The 20,966-nt window shown below is 36.9% G+C and overlaps 1 protein-coding gene across 1 annotated transcript; it reads right to left on the reverse strand.

The window, feature by feature from the left end:
* Nucleotides 1-858: 858 nt before the first annotated feature.
* LOC149384920 (LOW protein: exocyst complex component-like protein) lies at nt 859-5,842 on the reverse strand. Its single transcript, XM_089626087.1, has 7 exons — nt 5,537-5,842; nt 4,689-4,783; nt 3,312-4,347; nt 2,309-2,833; nt 1,761-1,949; nt 1,480-1,616; nt 859-1,385 (listed from the first exon to the last, which is right to left on the reverse strand). The coding sequence occupies exons 1-7, from the start codon at nt 5,630-5,632 to the stop codon at nt 1,139-1,141; spliced, it is 2,325 nt and encodes a 774-aa protein (XP_089482213.1). The 5' UTR covers nt 5,633-5,842; the 3' UTR covers nt 859-1,138.
* Nucleotides 5,843-20,966: the final 15,124 nt, after the last annotated feature.

Here is a 20,966-nt window from a genome sequence, read left to right on the forward strand (position 1 = left end):
GTAACTTGGTTACATGGTGAAGTAAAAAAAAAAATGTTGTTTCACGGTGAACTAAAAAACATGTGGTAACTTGGTTACATGGTGAAGTAAAAAAAACATGTGGTATCAAGGAGCAATGCAGAAGCCGAATTCAGAACGATGGCATATGGAGTTTGTGAGGTTATATGGCTTCGGAATATCTTGGAGGATTTAAAGATGGACATGGATGAGCCGCTGAAGTTATATTGCAACAGAATATCAGCGATCAACATCTCTTAAAACCCTGTGCAATATGACAGAACTAAGCACGTTGAAATTGGCCGTCACTTCATCAAAGAAAAACTGGAGAAAGGAAACATCTGCATATAAATTGCTCCTTCATCCCCACAACTCTCATACATTCTCACTAAAGGCCTATTGGTTTAAAGATTTTATATCCAAGTTGGGCATGATAGACATCTTTGCACCACTCGTGAGTCTCAAGAAAGTTGCTTTATTTTATATATATTAAATATTACAAAAAATTAGAAAAATAGCCAACTTAAACGTTTGATATTGCTAAATAGTCAAGGTTTGGTAAATATTAGGTAAATAGCCATAAATGATGATGTGTCTTAATATGGTAGTTGTTATTTACTTTGTATTTACGTTTGTAAATATATAAAATTGGCTATTTACCTAATATTTACCAAACCTTGGCTATTTAGCAATTCTCAACGTTTAAGTTGGCTATTTTGCTAAATTACCCTAAATATTATCGTACACTAGGAAATTAACTAGCTGTCAATACCTGATTAATATTCTGATTAGACTTACCGTATTTAGCTCCCTGACTTATAGCTTTTAATTATTTTTCTGTTATTTATTTATATCATCGTATTAATAAAGAATAATTTAATTATCGTCAAACATGTACCAAGTATGAAACATAAAATAAATGCACAAATTACGAACTGGAATAAAAAAATAAAGTCCCCAAAGCAAGAGAGATTTACCAATCTCGGATTTTTTTTTTTCAAAGGTGGGTGAGCTCTACTTCTCAATTTGAAGAAGGAATTCAATACATGATACATTCTTTTGGTCAATACATGGAGGGTAAACTACACTAAATTAACGAGGATGCCATAAAGCATTTTGGGATGGCCTCATCTTATATCTTTTAATTCTCACCGTCTGTTAATTCAACGGGACTATCAAGCTCACCCATACTCGCAGAAGCAAATGATTGGAAAGACTCCTCCGATGACAAAGAGGAGACAGTGTCATCTGAATCCGAGATTATATCGTCGTGTAGAATCGATTCGTCCTCATCAACTTCAGATGCCTCGGAGCCTTCTGCTCCTAACAGCAGCTTGTTTATAGCAGATTTCGCAGTTTCCACAAACCACTCATCTTCGGGTAGTACGCTGATTTTCATTACACAAACAAACTACTTTTTCAGAGAAAAAAGAAAGAAACCGGACATGGTAAAATTTTCCGGATACTAAGATGAAAAGCTACCTGTTTGGATCTATGCCTCTGGCAGAGAAGGCTCTGATGGCACGAGCAGTGATTGCCGATGCAATCTGGTGCACATGCCGAGAAGGGTAACCGGCAAAGCGTGCGATTTCTACCGTGAAGTGCATATCAAGAATCAGCTACAGCAAAAAGAGTGGTTGAAACAATTAGTTCATCATTCAACCGTGAGCTTCATCAAGGAGACATCTGAGTTGATCACCTCATATTTACACCAACGGTAAACAATAAATTACAATAAAAATAAAAAAAATAAAAAAAAGTACCTGCTGTAATCCAACTGCCTGCAGAGAGCCTGAATTACCTTCAAAAACACCCCAAAACTCTTGTTCGTCAGATAACCACATTACAACGGTCTCTGTTAGCCGTGCAAGCAGAATTTTCTGTATCTTCTCTTTCCCCAGTAAAACATCTCCGGCAACAGTTGCTAATTGTTGCAACTTTGCAAAAAGCGCCTGCAATAATAATTTTGGAGTAATACAAACTCAGTGAGATGAAACAGCATATTTGGAGTAATACAAACTCAGTGGGATTTCCACATGCTGTTTTTTAAGCATCTACCACTCAGATGAAACTTATGAAAATTGATAAAAGAAAGGAAAACTACTGGCACATTCAAGCAAAATTACATGCCCTATAGGGTGGGGCTGTACAATTCGATTCATCACAATAGAACTACAAGCAGGCTTACTACAAATCCAATTCGAAGGGTACAATAATTATTTCAAGCAGAATATAAATATTAATGAAATAGAGCTACAGCCAAAAACATATTTAACAAAATAAACTTTATTAATAAAGCAAGAATCGACACCTGAAATGGAAGCGAAGGCAATGGGTGAGAATCCCAATGTAAATCCTCTCCATTTCCACTCAAATATATCCGTGCATTCAGTCGTGTTTTTCCTTCTCTCGAGTATATGAAACTTAAAACATATTGTCGGCAGAAATGATCTCTTAGCTTATCAAACGAATGCTGAATATGCCGCTTCCACTCCTTTAGTTCTGCAGCATTGCTCGGACTAGTTTTCGCACCTTCAACCAATCCCACTTTCGATTCCTGAGTTCCATTGTGCTGCTTCCAAACAGACATCACAGAATTTGGCAACAGTTCATCCATAATGGTAAATGCCATCCCCAGAATTGAAAGCTGTTCTGAGTCCGTCTCCGCTCTGAACGGTACAACTTCTTTCAACTCAGTTAGATTATCGTCATCTGATGGGCCTGGTAAGGCTTTGATCAGAGAGTCAATGTATTTATCAAATAAAAGTCCGACTCTGTTTAATATATTGCCCCCAAAATGCAAAATGCTTAAGGGAGTAAGCTGTTCAAATAAATCCTGCAAAACATTGTTGAGAACCCAAAATTTATCTCAAGTTGAAACTGTATTATGCTGTGAAAAAAATGCTTCTTCAAGTACACAGAAACTGCAAAAGTATGCCAGAAGGAGAAGTGACAAAGACTGGAAAAAATATGAAAAAGTCAAGAGAAGTCAAACTAGCTTTATCGTAACCATTAAACATTGAAAGCAGTTTCCCAGATTGATATGTCAAATCCCTGTTTTTGAGTTTGATACCTCTTTTTAATCATCATGTGGGGACTGCAGCCCTATTATTTACTGAAATACCATCTCGATGTTAGAGATAAAAATGATTCTCTCGTATTTAGGAAATAAAAATAAGAGATAAGATTGATTTTAAAGCGAGTCTAGTAATTCAACATAAATGTAGAGGAATGAGAACACTGGAAGATCTTAATAAGAACATTAAAATGGATTAAGCAAGAACTTAGCGATCATTGCACAAAGGTCAACTTACTTCAACAACGCACATAAATCTTATTCCACTGTCAACAACCATGCTGTCAGACGAAGGTGCAAATGTAGACAAAGGAGATGCGAAACGAGGCGAACACAACATTCTTTCTTCAGGTTCCACCAATCCTAGAACAAACTTTCTTGCCCTTCTAAAATTCAATTCCAAGACTTCTTCAATGAAAGGGCGCAGAAGAACCAAAATCAGTTTAGGAAGTTTCAGGCCCTGTGATTCAAGTGCCGAACAATATTTAAGACTCGCCTGAACACACACACAAGCTGCTCGCAGAGCAGAAGCTGTCTCAGAAGACGGTGCATTCTCTTTAATCAGCCGTACAAAGAACTCGATTTCCCACTCTGCCCACTGAACAACTCGGTTTGTGTAAATTGGATCGTCACCAAATATCAAATTAGATTCTTTTACAGTCATTGAGATGTTAGAAAATATGAGTTTAGATAGTGTTGCTGGATATGTCCTAGGGCATATAGAACAAGAAGGAAGAAGTGATTCAATGCTCTTTTGAATGCGAGCCCCATAAAACTTTAGAAGTAATGGGTGTGCCAAAGGGCCTTTACCAAGCTTAATTAAACCAGCCAAAGCCTTCTTTAGCTCTGAAACACTGATGGAAGGCTGTTCGGCAGCCTCAACTAACTGACGCTCAAGCGCTGCCTTTCTGCTAAAAAATGCAGATCTATAAGAAGACATAGCGCCTCCTGAACTTTTAAGCTCCGCAGAGTTTTTCTCTTCAGCATCTAAAGCCTCTAGTGCTTCATCTACTTTATGCTCCATCAAGAGAATATCGACGCTTTCTAAAAATATTTGGCGGTCGTCTACTTTATCTGGAGGGTGGTTTAATAGATCATTGCTCTCAGGCACTTGCTTATCTTCTTGCAACTCAGTATTGCTCTCAGATTGATTCCACTCTTCCAGTTCACGAGAGACTCCTGTCATCAAATCTTGCACAAGAATCCCTTGTGATGAAATATGTTTGCGCAGCTCAATCAATTCGTGTTGCATTTCTTTAGCCTCTTCGGTGATCCTGCAATAACAATCAAGGTAAACCAATGAGATTTTCATTCCCATGTGAAGAAGAATAATGTTGAAGATACACAGCCTAGATATCAGCATTCCACACGTTCTAAATGCAGAAGCAAGTGCTGATGCTCTCTGAAACTTGTGTGACACAAAACGATGTACAGATCATGAAATCAATGAATTGTTCTAGTCTTGTCTCTGTCCTTAACCCTGGTTTCTAATCAACTGATTCCGGTCATCATTTATGGATGGACGTAGCGAATATCATTTCTTCCATCTGGTACTTTATTCGTAAATGCATAAAAGAAAACATCAGCAAATATCCTCGTCGTAAAGACAAACTACCTTAAGAATGCTAAGTACTTTGTTCGCATATTCCCACATAAATTCTCCACCGCATCCTTCAAATCCAAGAGCTCACAGCAAAGTTTTCTAATGCCCTGCACAAGCATTCATGTTTCAACAAAAGTAAGTTCCAAATTTCAAAGTGTACCATAACTCTTCAATGGCATTGCACCAAACGAAATTTCTTCATCGCACAGGTATCAGGTGGTTCTGGGTTTTTGAGTTTAATATTCATGAACGTTTAATATATAATCATGAAAATGGTGACATGGGAAGTAAAACCCAAATGGTTGCGAAATCATAGATGTAATCTTCCACATTAAGGAAAGTCTCACAGTCACCAAGCATCACTTCTTATTCCAAATTAAATCAGAACATCAAATACTAAGATTAGTGACTGAGTGCAGATAAAATAAGAGTGTTAGTAGTCAATATACCTAGACCTGGATAGGAATGAAACAGAGCCACGTTACAGCTACTCGGTAAAGTAAACTCACTAGAGCTTATTTTTCTACGAAAGAATCCATAGAACAATACTCCTCGAGACGATATAACCACATAGAAAGCATAGCGGAGCGTAAAGTTACTTGCATAGTCTTCAAATTACTATTTAGTGTGCATAGCTTCAGTTCTCATTTTAAGAAGTTATTTATACAATCAGATCCTCTGTTGAATCACTAATGAATACACTGAATATAGTGAAGATATGGAGAAGAAAAAAAAATACCTTTTACTAAATACAAGCGGACAGGATTTCAGAAAATTCTTACTAAACGGAGAACTAGTTGAGTTGCGATTCAAGTCAACATAAATAGAAGGTATGGGAAAGCGTTGGAGGAAGATCAAACCTTTTCAGTGTGTGATTGGTAGAGAGAGTCGACCTTGGATTGCGGAATTATGCTTTCTATAGATGGAAAATCGTCTTCTTCTTCGGAGCTCTCCATTTTCGATTCTCGCTCTTTTACTTTCTTGTTTGCCCTCTCTGACTTCAATATTCAGTCCCTCTCAGAGATGGTTTTCTTTAAATCTCTCTTTCAAAGACGGCCGTGATTTGAGAGAACACTGGGGAGTTTGAGGTTGAAACACTCGGCTTCGGCTTCGAGATTTGGACCCGATGTCCAATTCCTTTTTTTTTTATTTTTCAGAATAAATATCTTTTCAAAATAAATGATAGTTTTTCTCATTTAAATAATAGGATAAATTAAATTGCAAGAATCCCTTAACTATAAGTCAAGTCACAAATCACCCCCTTCAATTTTATTTTTCCACAAAATCAGTGTCTGAATTCTCGTTTTGCTGTAAAAATATCATTTTTATCAATTTTTTTCTTACTCCGTCAAAATTTTGCAGACGTGAAAGACACATATGACTTAAAATATGTGCAATTATCAAAATACCTTCATTTAATCTTATTATTATTATTATTATATAAAAATAAATGGAAAAACTTAAGGAAAATTCTCTCTCCCTCTCAAACACAAATCAATAAGACATAAAAAAAAACGAGATAACATATTCAAGTGATCCATTACTGTTATGGCCATTCACTAAGAAACGTCAGCACAAGACAAATGAATCTCCATGAAATAAATAATACATAAACACAAGAACATTATTCAAATGGTTAAATTTGATATTGGGCCTTGTGAATCCAGCTGCTTATTAATAGAGTATCAGCTCACACGTCAACAAAACTAACAGCTAATCACGTTAAAGAAGTAACATGACGCGCTGGCTAAGCGGATAGTTAGTTAGTCAGTTAGTGTTGTTAGAATCGATATGATGTACATATACCACATTGTAAACATAATTCATAATTAATGAGAATCAATCAATCTCGAAAAGAGAATTTCTCTCTCAATCACAAATCTCTTTCATCTTCATTCCTGATATTTATCTTGGTATTAGAGCAGTTCAACAATGGCGAATGAAGGTTTATCTTCTATGTCGTCCTCTCAGATCAACAACGACCTTAGGCCAGTGATAGCAGTCAACTCGCACTTCGCCACAACTCTGAACACGACGGTTTCAGTGAAGCTCAATCGAGAAAATTACTCAGTTTGGAGATCGCAGGTACTTCCGACGATCATAGGTCATAACCTACAAGACTTCATCTGCGGAAACAAAACTCCTCCGCCACAGTTCATTGACATTACAAATGAACAAGGAGTCAAGACCTCAATCTCCAATCCAGAATTCATTATCTGGTTGCGCAAAGATCAACTCCTACTAAACTGGCTCCTATCGTCTCTCTCCACTAAAGCTTCAACTTCGGACCACCAAGAAAGGTTCTCTCTCCATCTCTGATTACTTTGCCAAAATGGAGAGTATTACAGACTCTCTATTTCTTGTTGGGAGGGAAATCATAGATGACGAGCTGATCTTGGCCATTCTGATGGGATTTCCATCGGAGTATAATATTCTCGTGGCCATGGTCAACAATGAGCTGCAAGGCCATGAGTTGAACGGCACAAAGATCTCGATTCAAGAAGTCTTAGACATGGCTCTCTCTCAGGAGACTAGGATCGAACAGTTGGCGAGCAGTGTGGACAACCATGCCCATGCGGCTATCACTAGAACAAATAGAGGCATCCGATGTGAAGATTATCGCACCTAATGCCCTAAAAGTCACACCTAATAGTTTATTAGGTGCGACAATGTCGCACCTAAAAGTCCGTCGCTAAAGGTATTAGGTGCGACATGTCGCACCTAAAAGTATCAATATTCGGTGCGACACTTTTAGGTGCGACAAGTCGCACCTAATTTCGCACCTATTTTGCTACCAAAATTATTGAATTTGGCGGATGATTTTATATTGGGTGCGACATGACACACCTAATACCCTTCCACACCAGAAGTGTGAATTTGTAGTAGTGTATTTGGTCCATCACGTTGAAGCTCGAGCACGAGGAAGAACTTGTGGCAAGGAAGAGGCAAGTCCAATGGTGCGAGAGGCTCCAACAAAAATTCAAGACCGACGTGTTAGATTTGCAACAAACAAGGCCATACAGTGATTGCGTGTTGGTATCGCCTTGATGAGTTATACCAGGCCTCACCACCACAACCACATCAATTAGCACCAACTCAGCAGCGAGAAGTCTCGACGCCATCAGCATTCTATGCAGGTCCAGAGACGGTGTATGATCCTTCGTGGTATGCAGATTCTCGAGCGACAAATCATGTTACTTCGGAGATGGATAATCTGCATATAAGCTCAAGCTACAAAGGAAAAGAGAAGCTCATGGTTGGGAATGGTAATTTTCTAACCATCATTCATCTAGAACAGTCAAATATAACTGGAAAAATTGGTGAAAGAACTCAAAACAAGACTCGTGAAATCAGGCTGAAAAACATTTTAAGAGTATCTGAGATTTAAAAGAGTCTAGTGAGCATATCTCAACTAACCATAAAATAATGATGTATTTGTGGAATTTCATGCTGATTATTGCATTGTTAAGGACAAGACGACAGGAATGCCTCTTCTTCGAGGAACAATTGAGAACGGACTCTACTTGCTCGGAAGCCCCGAAAATGGCTATGGTGCTAAGTTCACTCATCTCAGTCTCACAGTCACAAGTTGCAAGGCTCAAGCTAAAGACGCCTCTCCCAATCCGCCTCATGTACAAGCAGGTTTTGGTCGAGAGTGTCATCCCAACAACTTAGTTGATCAAGACAGTTGTTTACATTCCTAGTTTCAGTTGAAAATAGTAAGGCAATTATGGCATAAAAGGCTAGGCCACGCCTCTGAAAGTGTTGTATACAATGTTTTGAATAAGTGTAAAATATATGTTTTAAAAAGAATTGCAACAGATTTTTGTTCAGCTTATCAATATGCTAAAAGTCATGTACTACCATCTAGCCTATCTCAGACTAAGTCTACACGAGTCCTACAGCTTGTCCATACAGATTTATGGGGACCATCACCAATCGTCTCCAATCAGGGACACATGTATTATATTCATTTCATTGATGACTACACCAGGTTCACATGGATCTATCCTCTCAAGGCAAAGTCCGAAGCGTTTGGTGTCTTCAAGAGCTTCAAGAAATTTGTGGAAAAATCTCTAAATGCTAAAATCTGCTATGTACATTGCGACTGGGGAGAAGAATATCGACCACTAGCTTCATTTCTGATAGAACATGGGATAGCAATGAGGCATCCATGCCCTCATGTGCACACGCAGAATAGAAGAGGGGAGAGAAAGCATCGCCACATTGTAGAGCTCGGACTGGCCAAGCTAGCACAGGCACACATGCCACTCAGGTTTTGGTGGGATTCCTTTACTACAGATGTCTTTGTTATCAATACACTACCTACACCTGTGTTAGAAAATATGAGTCCCTTCCAAAAAAAATGTATCATAGAGTCCCAGATTATAAGTTTCTTAAGGTCTTTGGTTGTAGTGTCTATCCTCACCTACGTCCATATATCCACCACAAAATTGAATTTAGGTCTGCAAAATGCATGTTCCTAGGATATAGTGCTCAACATAAAGGGTACAAATGCCTTCATCAATCAGGTAGAGTCTATATCACTAGGAATGCAACATTTGATGAGTGTGAATTTCCTTATAAAACCTTGTTCTCGGATGAGTCACACTCCATTGATGAGTTAGCACCAGTTATACTTCCTTTTTTCTGATCATAACACCAACTTAGTACCAACACCCCCAACACAGAGTGAGTCAGAAAGAGCCATTATACCACAAATTAGAAACAACAATGATCCCACAATCCCTCCTGAGACTTTACCTGATCCCACTATTACATCTTCATCTGTTCCAAGTAATACCACCCATGATGATCAATTTGAACGTGGAAGTCTATCCATCCCTGCAAGCTCAACTCAAGGCCGTCCTCAAACTAGTCAACCAACAGCCAATGGTGATCAGCCAAGTCGAACCAAATCTGGAATCTACAAGCGCAAAGTGTTCACTGTGTCACGCCATCCATTGAGTGTCACTCCTAGCCCACGTGAACTAGACACAGTAAAACAGGCCTTGGCAAATCCTGACTGGACCTCGGCCATGAAAGCTGAACTACAAGCTTTGGCTAATAACAACACATGGTCCCTTGTACCTGCTCCGACAGCTCAGAAGATCATTGGAAATAAATGGGTTTTCAAGGTCAAATATCTTCCCAGTGGAGCAAGTTAACGATTCAATGCACGGCTTGTAGCAAAAGGGTTTGCACAGACCCGGTGGTTGATTTTTCAGAGACATACAGTCTGGTGGTCAAGCCTTGCACTGTGAGATTAAATCTGACTTTGGCTGTGTTTAAAGGATGGGATGTGACACAGTTAGACGTGAATAACGCATTTCTGAATGGAGTGCTCACAGATGATGTGTATATGGCTCAATCATATGGTTTTCGAGATGAAACAAGGCCACACCATGTATCCAAGTTACACAAAGCGCTATACGGATTGAAACAAGTGCCAAGAACGTGGTTTGAACATTTTCGCCAAGCCTTGCTTCAGTGGGGATTTGTAGAGTCTCGCGTAGCCATTTCGCTACTCATCTTCATCAGTAACGGTGTGTATATCCTCCTTATAGTGTATGTGGACGATATACTGTTGTCAATGTACCCACAAGAAGAGTAGTAGTGTCTATGTCTATATGTACATTTGATGTAATATAGTCTTACGAAGACTCTTGCTTGTAATTGCTGAATCATTAATAAAAGTTGAAACGTTCATTCATTCTTCCTTGTCTGTTTGAAGCTTTATGTAATCTATAGTCTTTAGTCCTTAAACAAACCTAACAACATATGAAGAGACAAATGTAGATTTGCATGAACAAACTCTTCATGGTTTACTTAAAACAATATATTCGCAATCTAAGGATCAAAGGACTATTGATCTCAGTACGATTGTTAGGAGAATGTATGATGTCTGATTATGGGACATTGAGAGTTGGAGACTCTATAGTTCTTCTAGGTATCTTTTGAAGGTACTAAATTGACCGGTGCACTTCTAAAGACAGAATAAGAACAAACTATTTAACCTCTTATGTCTCGAAGTCACTACGTATGAATTGCATCATGCTTACCTCAATCCTGAAATGAGACATGTCATTTCATAGCTTACGTATTCTCATTTGAGAAAGTCAGGGTTCGGATTCACTATGTGATTTTGAACATGACCTATTGGTGAAGTACTAAGTTATGAAGATGTCATGAGTAACTTTGTGAAGATCTCATAGATATGGAATTCATGTACAAAATTGCTGAAATGCAATGTATATCACATCATGCTTTGTTCCTTGGAATGTGAATAAATGAACTGACCAATGTCCAAATTGAGTCATGACTCTTTTGGATGAATCAATGTGACTTGTTAGCTCCTCGTCAATACATTGTTTCTAATTTATTCACAAGCAACAAAGGAGTTGAGGAAATAACAACTAGAAGGGTAAAATGATAATTTTGTAAATCTAGACTAGCTGATGATATTCATGAAGGGTAAACATAGATAATATTCAGTGGATCCACTCATCACAATTAAGTTGAATTCTTGAGTAGAAAATAAATTCATTTGAACCGAGAGATTGTCAGTGTCAACTCTTTAGTGGAGTCAGTTGACATTAAGCTAAACTTGGAAAAAGTTTTGAACTTTTGAGTCCAAGTATGTTAGCTCAAGCTTTGTTCATCTCGATCCATGAGGTCACTGTCACAAGTCATATCGAGTAGGAATAGTTAAACTAGAAGATAAGTCAAAATAAGAACGAGACACGTTTTACGAAAATTATCTAAAGGGTATTTTTGTCTTTTGGACATAGGATGAAATGAATGTCAATAAATTTTTTGACATTGTCATATGATGACAAATATCACTCGGCCATAATGAGATTTTTGGGCCTAGAAGATTAATTTCATTTCATAGAATTTTACTTGAAAATTCTTAATGGGTTTTTCTTATGTTATCATGAACAAATGAAGAAACATCTAGAAGCCCCTTGGCCGTCCAAACAAGAGAGAAAAAGAGAGATTATTTTGTGCATTGATGTATGAAGATAGTTTCCAAAAGAAAAAGAGGAAACAAATTTCCTCTACAAGGCAAGAGGGATTTCGGCCAAAGCAAGAGAGGAAGCAAAAGTGGAAACAAATCCAAGGCTTCTAGAAGCCATGTTGGCCGTGTGACTTAAAGAGAAGGAGGGCAAGTTTTGCTCATGAATATGTGATATTCTATAGAAGAGGAAACTACCTTGTTAAAGGTAATTCCTCTCCTATAAATAGGGCCCTCATTCTCATTGTTTTCTCATTCCAAAGTTTTAGAGATTGAGAGCTTCTCTCTTTAGCTTAGTCGCCCCCTCTCCCTCTCTCTCTCTCTCTAGCTCTTTTCGTTTTTGTTTTGGCATCTAGGTCCACATTTGACCTAGTTTTTTAGCTCTTCGACTCTTAGACTTTTTCTTGTGTCGTCGTGTTTAAAAGTGCCCATACACTTATTCCTTCTTACCTCGAGTGATTTATGTGATAGAAACTTTCGTGGTTACTAAAGTTCCCGAAGAACGAAGAAAGACGAGCCTAATGGGGAGACGAGCGATTCAACCTTTCCAAAGGCTTCTAAACGATCAAGCTTCGATAAAGGTTAGTAAACGAGTAATGCTCTTTAATAGTTTTAATTTAATAATAACATGTGTTTGCTGTTTGTCTAGGTTAGTAAAATCGTTTTACTTGTTTAAAAGAAAATTTTTATTTTTCGCCGCTTACTCGAAGCGTAAAATCTTTTCTTAACCCTAGATCAATTCCAACAAATGGTATCAGAGCTATGGTCAAATTTAAGCATGTACATGTGATTAAAACTATGAGCTTGAAAATCGTTTTCGAAATATTACTCGTTTTTTGACAAGTTAGGATTGTTACCTTAGATTTTTTTTTAATTTATTGCTCTTGTTTTTAAATTAAAAATCATGTTGATTTTCTATGACTTTGGGATGTTATTAAAAAAAATTAGAATCAGTTCTACAAGTTTTTAATTTTTTATAATAAAAAACGTTTTTTTAATGTTTTAGAAAATTTCGGGTAATTTAGTGACTAGTTATATTGTCTTGCTAGTTTCGTTTATTTACTCGTTTTGTTTTACATTTGTTTTTATTTAATTTTATACCATTTTATTAAAATGTTAATAAAAACACATATAAAAGCTTTAACAACTCTCTAAACCGTTCTGTTACACTCGAATCTTTTGCACTCAAGTCCGAACTTTAATTATTACCAGTTTTCTTCGAGCTCAAGAACACCCGCAGTAAAAGTGGCATAACTCTCTGCTCAGAATTTGAAATTTAATGATTCTTGAATCAAATTAAAGTTTTGTTTGTCATCTTTCCAATTCAATTTGTTTTAGGTCAAAAGAACGTCAGAGCCGCCAGTTATGGTGATTTTACTTCGAGGTGCGCGGCTATTCCGAAAGTCCATTTTTTTTAATTCCGGATTTTCGACCCCACTTCATGAGTTATATAACTCTAATGAGAAAATTTTCTTGAGAAAAATTGTTTTTCATAAGATAGTAAACATAATGTGAAAGATTAAAATGTTTTGATTTTTGAAAATTTAATTGAAATTAATTTTTTACAAAACTAGTTTGAATTTTGAAAAACCGTTTTCACTTTCAAACTTGAAAATATTTTGTCATCCAAATCAAATAAGTTTTCAAAATATTTTCAAAACTATATCTATATCACATATGTTCAAAATCTATATGCTTTTGAAAATTTGAGTGGGAGGTCTCCTCGTAGACGAGCCGAAAAATAAAAGATGTGTAATCTCAAACTTTCAAGTGTTCGAGTGAGTTGAAGTTCACACTTCCCTCATGCACTTTCCCGAATAGAAAATAGGAAAATGTCCAAGTATGTACCTTGTGCCTTTATGCACTAACACTGCTCTTCCTTGAACATGAAGATCTAGGATTCCTTTCTAGAAGTCCACTCTATCGCTCTATAACTAGGAAATTTGTTTCCGAACTTATAAGAGACGATGTGCCAACTCTAAAAACTAAGTGGGAGGGTTATACTTGTTGTTTGTAACCCACGATCCTCAACTCTAACGAAAGAAGCAATTAAACGTTTGACTAAGAGTCACTTTTGTAGCCTCTCTTCAATGAGAGTACTTTATGTCGTTTTTGCTTCAATCATTGCTCAATGAGCTACATCCGAGAGTGAGACGATGAAGACAATGCCTCCTCTTAGGAGATTGTTTTTTCAAAGTTGACCTTTTGGACTAAGTGGTTGGTTGCACACTTAGACTCAATCCCTAGTAATCCTCTCTTGAGGCTATGCAAAAGGATGTGAGTGATCAACCACATTTTCCGCCGCTTGCTCGAAGCGTAAAATCTTTTCTTAACCCTAGATCGATTCCAACATATACTTATTTTTGGTAATAGTGATAGTGTAACAGCTCAGTTGACGTCTGATCTACACACCCAGTTTGCGCTTAAACAACTTGGATCGCTACATTACTTCCTTGCTATTGAAGCGACACATGATGCTACAGGTCTGTACCTCTGCCAGTCAAAGTACATAGATGATCTCCTCCAACGCTTGAACATGACTGGTGTCAAGCCGTGTTCAAGTCCCTCTGCTCCGGGTGAAACACTCTCAAAGCTGGATGGTGAGCCCATGGACGATCCTTTCATCTACAGGAGCACATGGACGATCCTTTCATCTACAGGAGCCCATGGACGATCCTTTCATCTACGTGACCATGACTCGCCCGGACATCTCTCATGTCATCAACAAGCTAAGTCAATTCTTACAGGCTCCCACATCAGCTCATTGGTTCGCGTGCAAGAGGGTTCTTCGCTATCTCAAGGGCACAGTGATGCATGGCTTACCGTTCAAACCATCCAGATCGTTGTGCCTCACCATTTTTGTCGACGCGGATTGGGCCAGCAACCCAAATGATCGCAGGTCAACGAGCGCGTACTGTGTCTTTCTCGCAAATTGCTTGATTTCTTGGAGCTCACGCAAGCAGAACGTCGTTGTCCGCTCGAGTCCTGAAGCTAAATATAGAGCTCTAGCTCATGTATCTGCTGAACGTGCTTGGCTTCGCTCACTCCTACGTTAACTTCAAATCTCATTGCCCTCACCCCGCTCATTTGGTGTGACAATCTTGGCGCTACAGCTATGGTGGCCAATCCAGTCTTCCACGTGAGAATGAAGCATGTAGAGATTGATCTACATTTTGTCCATGACATAGTGCTTCACCGAGAGGTTGAGATATCAGACGACTGATGTCCTCACCAAATCCCTCTCAGTTACTCGATTTCAGAAACTCAAGGCCAAACTGCACGTAGAATCCTCTCCATACAATTTGAGGAGGGGGTAATAGAGTATCAGCTGAGTCAGCTGACACGTCAACAAAACCAACAGTCAATCACGTTAAAGGAGTAACGTGACACGCTGACTAAGCGGTTAGTTAGTTAGTCAGTTAGAGTTGTTAAAATCGATATGATATACATATACCACATTGTAAACATAATTCATAATTAATGAGAATCAATCAATCTCGAGAAGAGAATTTCTCTCTCAATCACAAATCTCTTTCATCTTCATTTCTGAGATTTATCTCTTGTAAATCAGTATCGTTCAAAGTGGTAAAAATTTGTTCTTGTTCATTCTATGTGTTTCGTTTCCGTAAATGTTTGTGATAAATTTATCTGAGCTTTATCCATAGTTTTGTAACAGTCACATGATATAGATATTTCATAGACGTGTTGATTTGTCTCGAATAATTTTCAAGCAATCACAATATTGTCTTAAATAATTTTCTAACAACATTTGGATCTGGAGGATTGTCAATACTGAAGATGCGCTAATAATCACTCATCTGAGCGTACCGTATGGAGCCTCTCAAGCAACACTCTGTGATTATCAGCAACAATGGTGGTTCACATGGAAGCAAAGGAGGAATAGTCAGCCTAAGCCATAAGATTGGGCTCCAAATGTGCTCGTCGAGATCTGAGACCGCTGTCGGTATCCGCTCGAACTAAGAGAGCCCACGGACTGATCGCCGCCGGTTAACAACTTAAACCATGAAACTCTTCCCCTTCATCTTCGCCAACAAGTTAGGTCTCCTCGTCGCGGCTAATCCCAAACCCCAAACTCAAATCCTCCACTGATCGTCGACGTAAATCGCTTTTGCCGCTTTCGGCGCTGTGGATCTTCACAACCGGAGTGGAACGTAGTTGACCCAACCCAATTCATCAGACCATTATTTTTACACTCGCCTCATTTACAGGTCTCCACTTGTTAGGAATATTGCCCACTAGAAGATGATGATTACTAAATAAGATAATAAGTTACTTTATTAGTATCATATGATTAATGGGTTGAGGTCTGATAACATTCATAATCAATAACAACTATCATCCATAGTCTCCGTATCAAACTTGATCACATGCTGGGCATCCGAGATCGGGCGGTGAACTAAAACTTGGTCGATGACTGATATGCGCCTAGAAAGCCTTATCTAAAGTAATATATGTGGAACATGAGTGAGGGTTATGTGGAACATGAGTGAGGATTGATCACTCAGTGGGAGCATTATACACTTTCAGAAGGTATACGACCTGGACATGCTTTGGTTTGGATAGATGCGTCATTTAAGGACCGATACGATGCACTAGCCGAGGCCGCTTATAATAGTCACAATGACGCTTGATCTAATATCCTGAAGTAATCATGGACTTCTAGATCGTGTTACCGGGTTCTTTGATTTATCACGTTAAAGGCCAATGAAGGTTGAATAAATGGATGTTTTGAGAACTCGGGACAAGATTGTAGAAGAAAGTGTTTATAGATACGGAATCCAGCCTTCCTGAAAGAAGCTTAATATTCTCTCACCTAAGGGTTGATTCCAGAACCGATTGATTGTGAACACTTCCAAAGTTGGCTTACATTTGGTTGAATCTTTCGTTGGGGAAGCAACGATGCTTAGGTCTTATATGTAACGAGAAAGTATAACGGAACAAATTGACCTATCTCGATCGGGCAGAACCTGGAGGGTCATGATCACGTACTGACTAAATTATTCAGTACGTGATCATGACCCTCCTTGAATTGGCCGACTCTTCCTCATCTTCTTCCCCTCGGAATTGCTTCAATTCCATTCTTAGAAATAAGAGAAAAAGATTGGAAACACCATGTTTCTAGATCTAGTGAGATATAATGAAGCCCACTCTTTTGTCTTATCTTCCTCGAAGATTACGTTTCGGAAGAGTTTGGTGTCAACACATTGAGTCCTTGAAGGAGGAGTTCCAGATCTAATCGTGTGGAGGCTTGTACGTTCAAGACAAAGACGGATTGTGAAAGCTTTCGGTTCGTGAGCCAAAAAACTGTAAGTTTTCTTAAACTCATCTTTTATCTGATATGGTTGCTTGATGAAGTTTCTTATGATTAATTAATGAAGTAATCTAGATCTTGTTTAATAACCATGTTAATAATTAGCACTTGTTAGCGTAATTATTCTTTTCCGCATTTAATTGGTTATTTTAGGTGCACTAATCACCAACACCACTGTCCCCCAGAATACTCGTCGTAGACAAGCTTTTTTCGCTGACGACGATTATGTGCGGTGCTTCTTGTTCAACGGTCGGGCAGTGGGTCTCGGAGGTTTAGAGACACTATGGAAAAGGAGAAGAGGTGATGTGTGTCATTCTGTGATAAAAATAAATAAATTCATTAAATGAATACCAAGTATAGCAGCAAATAAGGGTCGAACTCACAAGGACATAGATTAATTAAATGATTATTTAATGGAATGAAAAATGACTATAACACAAAGAATCGGGGGTTTTTTTGGAAATTATAAATTTAACAAAGAAAACCAAATGGCAAAAAGACACAGTTAAGGTTTCATTCATTCCCGCAACAATCCTATTTAATATTGGTTTGACAATGCTTGCACAACTCGTATAAAATCAACGTCCACAGAAAATTGACACACGCGGCCAAAAATCTCCGCAATCCTTTGATATTAGCAAATCATGACGTTGCGCCAATAAAAAGCCATAATTGTTAAACAACCTAATGAACACGCGCCTAGCTTTAATCTAACAACAACAATGAATTCAGAAAGCGAAACGAACGGAACAATATAAATTCAACACGCGTGATTCAATTAATTTCGGTTATTCTTTTCACTATGTTTACAAGATCCTCGCGAAACTCGTAACAATAATTGCACCACTAATTACTAAAAATCTTAACAATTACGGATTAAAATTGCGAGTATGGCAATGAACAATAATATTCCTATCAACTTCAATGAACAAATAGAAAGAGATATCAACTTCAATACGAGAAATAAAAAGCAAAGTCTACACCAAGATCTTCAATTCATGTTTTGGGACGGTCTCCATGGTGAAACCGTCTGTACTCTGGTCGTCGCCGAAAGTTCTCTTCTCTCTTCATAGTCTTTTGCGGCTCTTCTTTGGCTCTGAAAATCATCCTCCAAGTCCGTTAGGTCGAAATTCCGAAGTATTTTTAATTAGAATTCAAATGGGCTTTATTTGAGTTGAAATGAGCTTTTAACGGAGATGTACTGCGGTACAGGTTTGCAGTACTGCGGTACAGTCAGTGAATTTTGCTCTTGTACCGCGGTACATGCTTGTTGTACAGTGGTACAACTACTGGTTTGTTCTCTTTAATGTGGCAGATCAATTTTCTTCCAAAAAGTCGATATTTAAGTTCCAATCTCGTCCGGAATCACCTAAACACATGTAAACACTCAAATTGTAAGATTTTAACTACAAACGGTATTTTTAAGTTATTACAATGAATAATGTGGTAAAGAATGATTAAAAAAAATGAATAAGAATTATGCACTTATCAAATCCCCCCACACTATCGTTTTGTGCGTCCTTGGACAAATTTATTTACAAAATCCTAAAAACTAACAAAATTTATATAATAGAAAAAGAAGCTAACTAAAATTCGAATCCAAAATACTCAAACTTCAATCTCAATCTCAATAGTCAGTGCAATGAAAGAACGTACCGAAAGTGATCCAATACCTCCCAAACCTGAAATGCCGAAAATGTTTGACATGCAACTCAAAGTTGCTTGGATGGAAGAAGATATAAAAGACTTCACCCGATAATTGTCTATTTGCAAATGCTAATGTCAACTCACTTAACCACGTACTTTTGGTTTCGATGTTGTATCCTGAGTGGGGTCAACCGAGACTTTAATTGTGCGAATTCTTTGCTTGAAGTCATGAGGTAATTTTTTTTTGTTTTGTGTTGCAGGTGACTTACACACATATGACTTTTCTTGTTTAATTCATATGGTAGCCTTTCATGTAACACTGTAGATGACTTACACATGCGTGTCTTTTCTTGTTCAATTCATGCAGTAGCCCTCCCTACGAATTTAATATTTTGTGATTAGTATAGTTACATCATTCATCCCCCAAGCTCGGCACAATCGCATATTACTCTCGAATGACCCTGTTTTTCAGAAAATTGAACCAAAAGTAGTTAGATATATACAATTGACAAGTAGCACTCATGTTTCTCCGTCCATGGTAAAAGTGTTAACGTGGATGAATTTTGTGAGCAAAAATAGAGTTATGTGTCATACAAATTAATGAATAATGTGATAGAGAATGATCACAAAATGAATAAGAATAATGCACTTATCAAGAGGCGAGTGATTTTCGCAGTGGCGCTTTTCTTCATATGTTATGTTTTTTTTTCTTTTTGTTCCAGATTTGTCAATGAACGGTAAGACATCAATTAACGCTTTATTTTCATGCTTTCTTAGGTTTTAATTACTATAAATATTTGTTAATTTTTCATTAATTACTGTAAATATTTGTTAATTTTCATCAATAACCATTAATTATTGTTAATGTGCGTCCGTCTTCATCTTTATCTTCAGATTTTTCCCAGGTTTTCCACAATTCATAATCATTAATTACTTTTAATAGGTGATCGTTTTGATCCACATTAATAATATGGTGTATTAGGGAAGCAGTTACCTTAATTGCAGGATTGTAACAATCACTATTTTTAAAAAAAAATCTAAATTAAAAATAAAAAGAAAATAAAATTGGCGGTTTTCAAATAATGGACAAAGTCGGTTTTCTTACACGTTTGAAATTTTGCCACATCAACAAATAGTTATTTAACTAAAACTTATTAAACATTAGCTAAATTAAAATTTCAACATTTCAATTTAACTACTTTACTTGAGTACCATTAGCTCAATGGCCGAATCTGCACATACAATAACATATATATAATTTAATAAAATACCATTACAATTAATATCAATAGTAAAAAACACAATTGATGTTACGTACTATCAAATGTTTATTAATAATTTATTTACTTCTCTATGTTCTATGTGCTATTTAAACTATAGTGTATGTATCAAATGTTTATTAATAATGTATTTGTTTGTCTATGTAAAAGACACATTTTATTAAAAGTAAATAGTACTATTGATAAGTTTCTCAACTAATTAAATGTAAATCTATTCGAAAAGTATAAATAATATATTACTATTTATAGCATTTAAAAATCATCTAATAATTTAGTGTTTATATGTAAAGATATACATATATATATATATATGTATATATATATATATATTAGGATATTTATACAATATGAAATATATTTTTATAATTTTTTAATATAAATATTAATTACAAATATATATATATATATATATATATATATATTAATTTGTAATAACTTTAACTTTAAAAAAAAAAATTACATTTTAGTAGATATCCATTTTTTTGCGATATACCACGCAATACGAAATACCCTGAATGCTAATCAAATACCCGATATACCCTGATACAAGACGAGATACCCTAAAAAATTAGAGGCGCGAAAAAGTGCGAGATGCGGTATATTAATCCTTGCTTGTTAGGCTTCCAAATTTATCTCTCACAATTTTCTAAATAAGTACAAGCAATGTTAAAAAAAAAACAAAAAAACATTGAGCTCTCCTTTGTCAATCAAAGGTTCTTATTATAAACATGTTGTGACGATTACATTCCTCCACTACAAAAAAAAATGAACTTACTAAATTTATTTGGTGTAGCCTACCAAATGTCAGAGGAGCTTGATAGGATAACTCTTTGTGGCGTAATCGTTGACGCTCTGGTATGCTTTGTGTGCAAAGTAACTATCAATAATATGTTTACGGCATAATTGGCAATGCTTTTTTTTTTTTGTGACAGAGCCCTTACTTTTATGTCATCTAGATAGAAATTGAAAGAGAGAGATAATGTTTGGATTAAGATAGAAATCCTTAACTGATC

Source organism: Urtica dioica, chromosome 9 (assembly GCF_054948205.1).
Source record: "Urtica dioica subsp. dioica isolate 48M chromosome 9, U.dioica_male_clone48M_v1_H2, whole genome shotgun sequence".
NCBI lineage: Eukaryota > Viridiplantae > Streptophyta > Magnoliopsida > Rosales > Urticaceae > Urtica > Urtica dioica.

Excerpts from the sequence above, each read along its gene's own strand:
- LOC149384920 (XM_089626087.1), bottom strand. The coding sequence starts at position 5,632 with ATGGAGAGCTCCGAAGAAGAAGACGATTTTCCATCTATAGAAAGCATA. Across the intron at positions 4,348-4,688 it reads AAGTACTTAGCATTCTTAAG|GATCACCGAAGAGGCTAAAG; the intron begins GTAGTTTGTCTT and ends TTGTTATTGCAG. Across the intron at positions 1,950-2,308 it reads TGCCTTCGCTTCCATTTCAG|GCGCTTTTTGCAAAGTTGCA; the intron begins GTGTCGATTCTT and ends TTATTATTGCAG.